The sequence below is a fragment of the Genypterus blacodes genome, unplaced genomic scaffold (genome assembly GCF_046128005.1).
Source record: "Genypterus blacodes isolate CSIRO-AG114 ecotype Tasmania unplaced genomic scaffold, CSIRO-AGI_Gbla_v1 ptg000438l_1, whole genome shotgun sequence".
NCBI lineage: Eukaryota > Metazoa > Chordata > Actinopteri > Ophidiiformes > Ophidiidae > Genypterus > Genypterus blacodes.
This window is the reverse complement of record NW_027467208.1, coordinates 3453434-3462615: the sequence shown is the minus strand read 5'-3', so window position 1 is coordinate 3462615 and position 9182 is coordinate 3453434. Positions and strand designations below refer to the sequence as shown.

The 9182-nt window shown below is 50.4% G+C and overlaps 1 protein-coding gene across 1 annotated transcript; it reads right to left on the bottom strand.

Moving 5' to 3' along the window:
- Positions 1-1573: 1573 nt before the first annotated feature.
- Positions 1574-8812, bottom strand: trib1 (tribbles pseudokinase 1). The gene is made up of 3 exons (XM_076139309.1): positions 7793-8812; positions 6785-7077; positions 1574-3600 (listed from the first exon to the last, which is right to left on the bottom strand). The coding sequence occupies exons 1-3, from the start codon at positions 8105-8107 to the stop codon at positions 3126-3128; spliced, it is 1083 nt and encodes a 360-aa protein (XP_075995424.1). The 5' UTR covers positions 8108-8812; the 3' UTR covers positions 1574-3125.
- Between the last annotated feature and the right edge of the window lie 370 nt (positions 8813-9182).

The following is a 9182-nucleotide window of genomic DNA, read 5'->3' as shown; positions in this document are numbered from 1 at the left end:
TGTCACAAGCTATCTCGGGGAATATGTGGCTTTTTTTTCCTCCTTTAAGAGATTGTTGAAATTGACCAAAATAGGGAAAACCTCTCCAGTCTCACGATGTGGAGAATTTTGTTTTTGAATTCCAGTGACTGTCTTCCCTGGGCTCGGCCTCAGTCTGTCAGCATGTTTAATTAAAGCTGTTATTAACCCACCTTCAAACAAAGAAACAAATATTACTCATCATTTCAGCCCACAGATGATCACTGCTCACGAGGGAATCACAGATATTAACCCCTGAGCTCACGTGTCTGTGTGTGTGTCCGTGTGTGTGTGGCATTCATCCACAGTAAACACATCATAAGGAAGTCAGTGAAGGCTGTTGTTTGGAAGATTACGTGTTGGGAAACCTTTAATGATTCCACTTTACCAGGAAGGATAAAGTTTACACATGCGGCCAAGGGGCGAGATACACACACACACGCCCGCACACACACACACACACACACAGATCCTGATGCTATTTTTTTACTTGTCAGCACATAAAACAGCTCCATCTTAATCCACATTCACATTGCAACAACTTTGACATTGTCCAGAAAAACTTCCACACACATTCTTGGAACCCCAGAGTGACAGACCTTCCTCACACACCTTCCCACCCCTTCTCCCAAACACACACACACACACACACACACACACACACACACACACACACACACACACACATGCACACACACACGCACACGCACACTCTTTTGCAGCTATTTCATCTCTTGCTGGCCGGCTCCTGCTCCACTTTTTGGGGCGTCTGTTGTCGCCCGAGCTCCTCTCCGGTTGCCCAACTCTGACGTGTGCGTTGGGCAATTGTTGGCTTGGCGGCTTCCCAGCAGCTGAGACGCTTCCAGCTACCCTGTTGATACCTAATCTGGCTCCTGTGCTCAACACACACACACACACACACACACACACACACACACACACACACACACACACACACACACACACACACACACAGTGATTACGCAAGCCCCAACCAGCCATGCCTAAGGTAGTCATAACACACAGGGTGGAGATATTACACTCTTATAGGTCAAACAATGAATCACTGGCGAAAGCTGCTTTGATAGGAAAGAATGCAAGTATGTGGCTTTGAATAGCGCCGATGTTCTGTGTCCTCTGTGTAAAACATGAGATAAGTTGACCTCATGTAGCACCGCTTACTATGTGTGAAAAAGTAAAGGGGGGGGGGGGGGGGGGGACGGAATTGGAACAGCTCATACGCTCCCTGTGAGAATTCCGGGAAGACACAGACCCACTGTTGACATTTGTGTGTTTGAGGAGGTAAATGTTACATTACACAAAGGTCAGTGAAGAGTAAACGGTTAGAGAGAGAGGGAGAGTGTGTGTGTGTGTGTCCTTTTCCCCGATAAGATGAAATTGAAAGTGCAGAGGAAAATGTCTCTCTTTCACTCTGGGTGATGAAGAGACGAGTGGAGAGAAATCGTCCACAGAAACCGTGGATGCACTTTGCACAGCTGTGTAACCTGCAGGTGTGTGTGTGCGTGTGACAGAGAGACAGGGCCGAGAAAATGAGCCATATGAAAAAATGTAATCTTTATTTTTTATTATTTAACATCTCCACACATATTTCCAATGTACATATTTACATGTTTTATACAATGAATATATCTCTGGTGTGTAACCTATGTGGACTAACAGCCGCCAGGTTGTGTCACAAATACATAGTTCACAGTGCAATATGAAGTTTGTGCACCCGTGTCAGTTTACGTGTCACATGAGCGTGTGACTCACTCTACATATATGAAGAAGGATTAAAACCATAAATCTCTTAAATTACGGAGCGGAAACTGTTTTCAGATCTGGACCGCCGCCCATCTGGCAACATCTGGCAAGGGAAGAGCAAATATCTAAAGTACTGCAGTAGACTGTTTTTATTAGTATATGACGGGACCCATGCAGTTAAAGACGCACAGGCGCTTTTGTACCTTTTAGCAAACCGATTCAGAGGCCCGAACGTCAAGACTACAGGGATCTGCGGCGCCACGATCAGGAAAAGTACCATTAAAGTCAGAACAGATTCTTCTCCCCGTCCTGGTCTGGGTGAGTTTGGAACGCTGAGTCATCGTCGAGACGAAGCCCGCATCACATATCGGCCCCGACTGCGACCCACATTCACAGCCGCTCAGTTTAGGAAACACAGTGATACGGGCGCCAACACACACACAAACACACACGCACTCGTCAAAGAGCGACAGAGTGACAGAGCTCGACTCGGTGCGTTCGAACACAAACCGAAAAAAAAGAAAAGTCTTCATACTTCTAAATAATAATGTATGCGTCGAGGTAATTGGTCATGGGTGAGTTTGAACGTTTCTCCATGATGTGCTTTTACGTTTCCACGGCTACACGACCCGATGACCTCCAGGTGCAAGGTCACCAGACTGGAGGCCTGTGACTGAGTTATTCCTATTTTAATACAAAGGAGAGACATTAGTGTTATTCTGGCTGATTGCAGACCGGATGGTGGCGTGACATGAGACGTTCTTCATCCCCGCTGTTAGTCAAGTTTTACACGCGGCATGATTAGCCAACGCTCTCTGTGGTCGCGTCCCGCTGAGCGTGACACATCGGTCCCCTGCTAAACGCGTCTTCCTCGCCACCACATCACCGCCTGCTGGGAGACGTCTTCCTCAAGGTCTTCCTCTCTCCTCTCGCGCCTGTCGAGTGACTCAGCCAACCGTCTCTACATCTTCATGTCTCTCTGCGGCCTCGTGACTCGCGACTCGTACCGTTCTGTGACAGTTTGTAGCCCGGAGAGATGATTTCCTTAACATAATCTGGCTAAATTTTAATCCTTGTTATTATAATTTTTTGTAGCACCAAATGATCTAAAAACATACAGAAACACAATGAACGCTCATTGTGAACAATGCCCTTAGCATGTAACACATACGACCACAAAATACAGTACAGTAATTGTTGTAGAAAGCTTGAGGGTGTTTGTACACGAGACAGAACACACACGGGTCCTAAAAAGTGCCGATGTAAAAAACAAAAAAACGACGACGAATCCCTCATAGCGATTTACTCTGAATGTTTTGGTCCCTGGGCCGGACTGGGATCCGTCAGCAGAAGAGGTCGTCCTCCTCCTCCACCTCAAAGGACGGCACCGTCTGTTCGGCCCCGCCCGCCTCCCGCTCGCCCGACGCCGCCTCCTGCGCTGGCGGCGGCCGGTGGAACCACGGGTGGGCCAGGAGCTCGGCGGCGGTGAGTCTCTCGCCGGGCTCCTTCCTCAGCAGGCTCTGGATCAAACACTTGGCTTTGGGCGACAAACCCTCGGGCAAGCAGCACTGTCCCCTGCGGATTTTGGAAAACAGCGTAGCCGGGTCCGGGTCGTGGAATGGGTAGCGGCCCACCAGCATGGTGTACAGCATGACCCCCAGGCTCCACATGTCCGCCATCTTGCCGGAGTAAGGGGCGGAGCCGCTGAGGATCTCCGGGCTGACGTAGGCGGGGCAGCCGTGCGTGTCGGACATGGAGTCGTCGCTCGGGTCTTCCAGGACTCGGCAGTCCTCCAGGGTTTCTAGTCGCACATGTGTCCTAAGAGAAACAGAAAGAAGGAATAAATTGAGATTAGAGATTTCCAGCGGTCTTTGAAGGCATCTTGTGTGTGCAGCAGTTGTATAGATTCATCATGACTAATCACTCAGATCAACCACCAGCTCACTTTGACTCATTCTGCTAATCTTCATCTTCGTGGTTCCTGCTGTGACATCTAAAGCCACGTATGTGGATTGTTTGGTATCGTAAATCCTGGCGTGTAAGCTGACAGAGGCGTGTTGCCTTCATGTGTCCTTCACTTGTGAAGTTAAAATGAGATTAATGTTCGCAAACATGGAGCAGAATCTGAGATTAGAGTTAAAGTTCTTTTATCTGAGGACAAACTCACTCGGTAGACGCCTGATCTGTCTAGTGCTCATATGTGTGTTTACTGCACTGCAGTAGTGTGTGTTTGTGTGCGCGTACATGTGTGTGTGTATTACTGTCAACACTGTCAAACATTTCAGATCTGTTAATCTTGAGCAACCGATTACATCATGGAAAAACAAGCTTCCTTTAGCCTTAAGCTGCGAGGCAGTTAAGGTGGACAAACACACGCACACACACACACACACACACACACACACACACACACACACACACACACACACACATAGAGCAAAGACTGAACTCGCCCTGACCTAAATGGACGACAGTAAATGCAGTTTGGGTCACATAGCCGCCTAAGCAAATTTCCAGTGACTTCCTGGCACAAACACACACGTACACACATAAATATACACTCACAGCAGACACCCCACACACACTAACACACACACACACTCTCCCCCAGCCCCCACACACAAACACACTGCTATATTTAGCCATATTAATGGCAGAAGACTTCAACACCAGAGCCTCTAAGAGTGTGTGTGTGTGTTTGATGAGAAACATGTTTATAGAATCACACACAGAGCAAAGATCAAGCAAATGAGCCAAGCCAGGTTTGACTGTAAATAGAGAAATCAACAAACAATAGGGATTATTTCAGCCGCAGTGTTTTACTTTGAAATGTATTTGTGCTTCCTGCTTGATTGAACACATCGATCCAGCAGCTCTTACACTCCAAACACACAGATACGCCAAATCTCCTCTCTAAACAGACGGTCTAGACGGCCCAAAGAACGACGGCACAGGAGGATCCAAGAAGGACGCGACCATTGATATTTAAACAAGGAGACGGCGAAGGCGACAAGTCAGGAGACGGGAAGGAGACACGAGGACAGAAAAGGAAACAGAACAGTGAGAGTTAGAGGAGTGGAGAGAGTGACTCATCCTTCTGTTGAGTACATATCTTCTCCTCTCTCTCTCTCTCTCTCTCTCTCTCTCTCCAGCCAAGGCTATCTGCACCTGGGTCCCACAGTCGCGGCGCCAGCCATCCCATAATTACCCTCAAATGGCTGTTGCCACATCGGTGACGCACGGGAGAGGCCGGCCCGGGCCGCTGAGCCGCGTACTTCACAGCACGAGTCACCGTCCCTATAAACCGCCTCTCCAGAGCGTTTATCATGTTGTTGTGACTCTCGCCGGCTCTGGCTCGGCCGCCGCATCGCTGGCTGGGACATTGCATCACGGCCCCGGGGGTCACTGGAGAGTTTGAGACATGGTGGCCGATTGTTCGTTTTTTTAGGGGGAAAGAATGTGTGATGGAAGCGATGACGTCACGGGGGAGTCCTGACATTTCCAGGGAGGCTCACATTGATGTCAGATTGGAACGGCAATCAACAGGTGCACGCTGCTGATTTACTGGACGTGCATGCATGACATCATACATGATCAGCAAATGAGGGGTCAAGTGTGTGTGTGTGTTCACGCTCCAGCTCATAAAACACTGCAGGCACCACGAGACCACAGCGGTTTGACTCTGAATGTAATCTGCACACACACAAGCATGCATGGACGAACACGCAGAGAGAGAGAGAGAGAGAGAGAGAGAGAGAGAAAGAGAGAGCGAGAGCACCCCCCTCCCCCTCCCCCTCTCCACATATACTCTGTGACTCATCGCTCTGCAGCCTGTATTGCTATCAGAGGGACACAACCCAACGCCAACTTCTCAGGCTGGGCTGTCTGCGCTCATTCATCCGCCGTGACCCCTCACCAGCCCAGAGGTCATGGCTGGAGAATGTTACTGTTGAAACTATCAGTAACAAAGAAAAAAAAGGGTCCGGACCTGGAGGGGGGGGGGGGGGGGGGAGTTTGGGATCGGCGGGTTCTTACAGGAAAGCGTCTGACGCAGGGGGCAAAGAGGTGACAAATAGTTTCGCAAGCCGCATCTGTGTGAGTCTGAGCAAACAGAATGTCGTACCCGGAGATACAAACACTGAGGCATGCGCGCGCGTGTGTGTGTGTTTGTTTGTATGTGTGTGTGGGTGTGAGTCCGGCAGAACGGAGCTCTGACTTTTACTCCTCCGTCGGATGAAAGCAGCGTGTTTGAATGAATCCTCGCAGGAAGCCTCAAGTTATTCCGCGGCGTGGAGATGTCGTAATGTATTAATAAATAATGAGTAATAAATATATTCTAAGATATAGAACGCATCAATGTCTCATTCACCGGCCTCGTCTAGCAGCTCTGCCAAACCGCCACCCACTACATTCACAAATACACACACACACACACACGAGAAGACATGTGGAGAGAGAGAAAGGGAGAAAGGGAGAGGGAGAGATAATAAGCCTGAGATCCACCCGTACAGAACCTGGTCTATGTGAGCCGACATCATCCCTAGCTGCTGCACACGTGGCCCGCATGTGGATCAGCCGGCGCCGTGTTTGCTTTTGTGTTTAGATGGCGTTTGTTTCTGACACAACACATTCCAGCGTCCCAGTGTGTCGCTCCCTGATTCCTGGAGTCTCTGTATCACCTCGCCATTTGCGTAGGATCAACACGTCGGCGTCTTTTTGGGGAAACTACGGGTTGTGACTCATGTGACACAAAGAGCAAAGATGCAGGGTGAAAGTTTGGTTCACCGCAGACGCTCCCACGGAAGAATTTAGCTCATTGTTGTCCTGAGACTCTGGAATGGTAGAGCAGAAACGACGCCATCTATCGTCGCTTTGCCGCTACTGCAGCGCCTGCTCTGTATTTTGTTCTGTGATCATCCAGATAAAGTTGTCTGACATTATAGCTGATCTGCTTTTAACACCCTGTAACCTTTGAGCATAACTGACTTCCTTCTCTTCTCACCTTTTCTCATCAGCGAAGACGAACTTGCGAAGTTTGAGGTCGCCCAGCACGATGCCAGCCTGGTGGCAGTGTGCAACAGCCAGCACCACCTGACGGAAGAGCTTGGAGGCCTGCTCCTCGTCCAACCTGCGCCGGCTCTTCACCAAGGTATGCATGTCCCCAAAGTCCTTGTCCAGGAACACGTAGGCCTTGCGTTCGCCGAGGATGATCTCTGTGATGCCGGCCACGTTCTTGTGAGCTGGTAGGACGCCGTAGGCTCTGATCTTTTCTTGGTAGACCCCCATGTCGAAGACCTATAGGGAAGGGAGTGGAAAGGGAGAGGAGTCAGGGATGAAGCATGGAAAATGAGGAGAGCAGGGAGAATTGGTGTGTGTGGCGTGTGTGTGTGCTCAATGATCATCTGAGGAGACAACCATGTGAGTAAAAAATATGCTTTGATTCCAGCTCAGTCCGCCCTGTGCCACTGCTTGTGAAAGAGCATATCAAATGCATTAGCCGAGCCTGAAGTGATTAACTTTATTAATCCACTAAAGCCTCAAGCCTGCAAATCAAATAAAGGCAGTGGGAACATTTGAGGTCACCGCTGTTATCGGAGCAGATCCTCGCCGTGATAAGCGTCCTCTGCCTCTGCCTCTCTCTCTCTCACATGTTTGCATTTTTCTCTGTCGTGCGTATTGCGGTGACGTGTATGGAAATGATCCGGGCTGACGGACAGAGTGTGAGGCGCCCGCTGCCAACGACTGGTGCACTTGGTTTGGTGTGTGTGTGTGTGTGTGTGTGTGTGTGTGTGTGTGTGTGTGTGTGTGTGTGTGTCCTGTACGTGTCAAATAATGTAAAGAAACCCTACGTGGATGCGTTTGCGTGGACAAACTCTGCTCGATACAGATGACATGTCACACAGGCTTGTTGAGCAACGCCATGTCTCGAAACACCATTCATTCAGAGAAATTGCACAATGGGGGATAGGGGGGGGGGGGGGGGGGTTGCTGGTTGCTGGTTGCTGCATACCTTGCACACTAGCTCATCGCCCGTGTCGGTGTCGATCGCGCTGTTCACGCCGTCCCGGTCCGCCAGAGGCACCAGCAGGAACGCTCCTATCCTGGACGGCCCCTGGTGGATCCCGGGCGCGGGGCTCGGCGCCGGGCTGGCGGCGGCGGGGGATCCGGGCGAGGAGGCGAGGAGTCCCGGCGTGTTGTCGCCAGCCTCCGCGCTCAGCCTCGCGCACTTGGCCCGCCGCGGCTGCTCGTCCGAGTCCAGCCGCTTGTGTCCGCCGACTCTCCCGGCGCGGATGCAGGGCACCGGGCTGATCCACTGCAAGTTCATCCCCCCCTCTTCCTCTCCTCCTCCTCCCACGACGGTGCCGAAACACGAAACACGCGAGAACAAGAGGCAGAAGCCGGGCTCGTGTTCGGGATGTGTCCGCTCGGTTGTTAGAATAAACAGCAGGCGGTGTTTTCCATTTCTCGTTGCGCGACTCCGGGAAAACTTCAGCGGATTCGGTGATGATCTCTTCTCCCTTTGAGTTCTTGTGGTAATAATCCAAACCCCCTCCGGTCGTCCTCTTGTGGAGTGAATCCCCGTGAGCTCAGTGTACTTTTTCGGCGAGGAAATCCCGACCCCGAATGGGAGAGAGAGAGGGAGAGATAGAGATAGAGAGAGAGAGGGAGAGAGAGGTAGAGAAAGAGGGAGAGGGGTAGAGAGAGAGAGAAGGAGAGAGAGAGAGAGGGAAAGACTGCCTCACACAGGGAGAGACAGAGAGAGAGTGCGGCTCCGGTGATGTTGAGTCCTGAGCTCAACACACAAACACACTCACTCACTCACTCACGCACACACACACTCTCACACACATACACTCCGCCCGACCAGTCCAGCCTCCTGGTGACACAACCGTTGAGCAATCCAGTAAGGCAGCCGACTCCAGCTCAGCCCGGGCTGTGATGAAACAGTGCTGTTGCTGCTGGATTACCTTTCACGGCGGACTGCGTGAGCATATGGCGCAAACATTAGTGCTATTTCTTCTTCTTCTTCTCCTTCTTCTTTTACTGCCTGAAAGTAGAAATTCACGCTCCCGAGCCCGAAGTTTGCTGACACAGAGAAACCTGATCCGTGTGAGAGGAATAACACACGCACACACACACACACACACACACACACACACACACACACACACACACACACACACACACACACACAGACACACACACACACCTACAGTATCTCAGCTCCCATCTTTAACCTGCACACATGCTCTTAGGTAATCATTAACAATCTTCCAAAGATTTTACAGCTCTTGTTGTCATTTATTACCAGTAGCAACAATGTGTCCAATCCTACCTAAGACCTATGTGAACCCCCACCCCTCCTCAGAAAAAAAAGAAAAAGTGTTTGCTCTCTAAAT

Bases quoted from the DNA above. Each gene is read 5' to 3' on its own strand.
- trib1 (XM_076139309.1), bottom strand. From the start codon at position 8,107: ATGAACTTGCAGTGGATCAGCCCGGTGCCCTGCATCCGCGCCGGGAGA. The intron at 7,078-7,792 runs GTATGCAGCAAC...CCTTCCCTATAG, and splicing joins GCGATGAGCTAGTGTGCAAG to GTCTTCGACATGGGGGTCTA. The intron at 3,601-6,784 runs GTGAGAAGAGAA...TGTTTCTCTTAG, and splicing joins GTCTTCGCTGATGAGAAAAG to GACACATGTGCGACTAGAAA.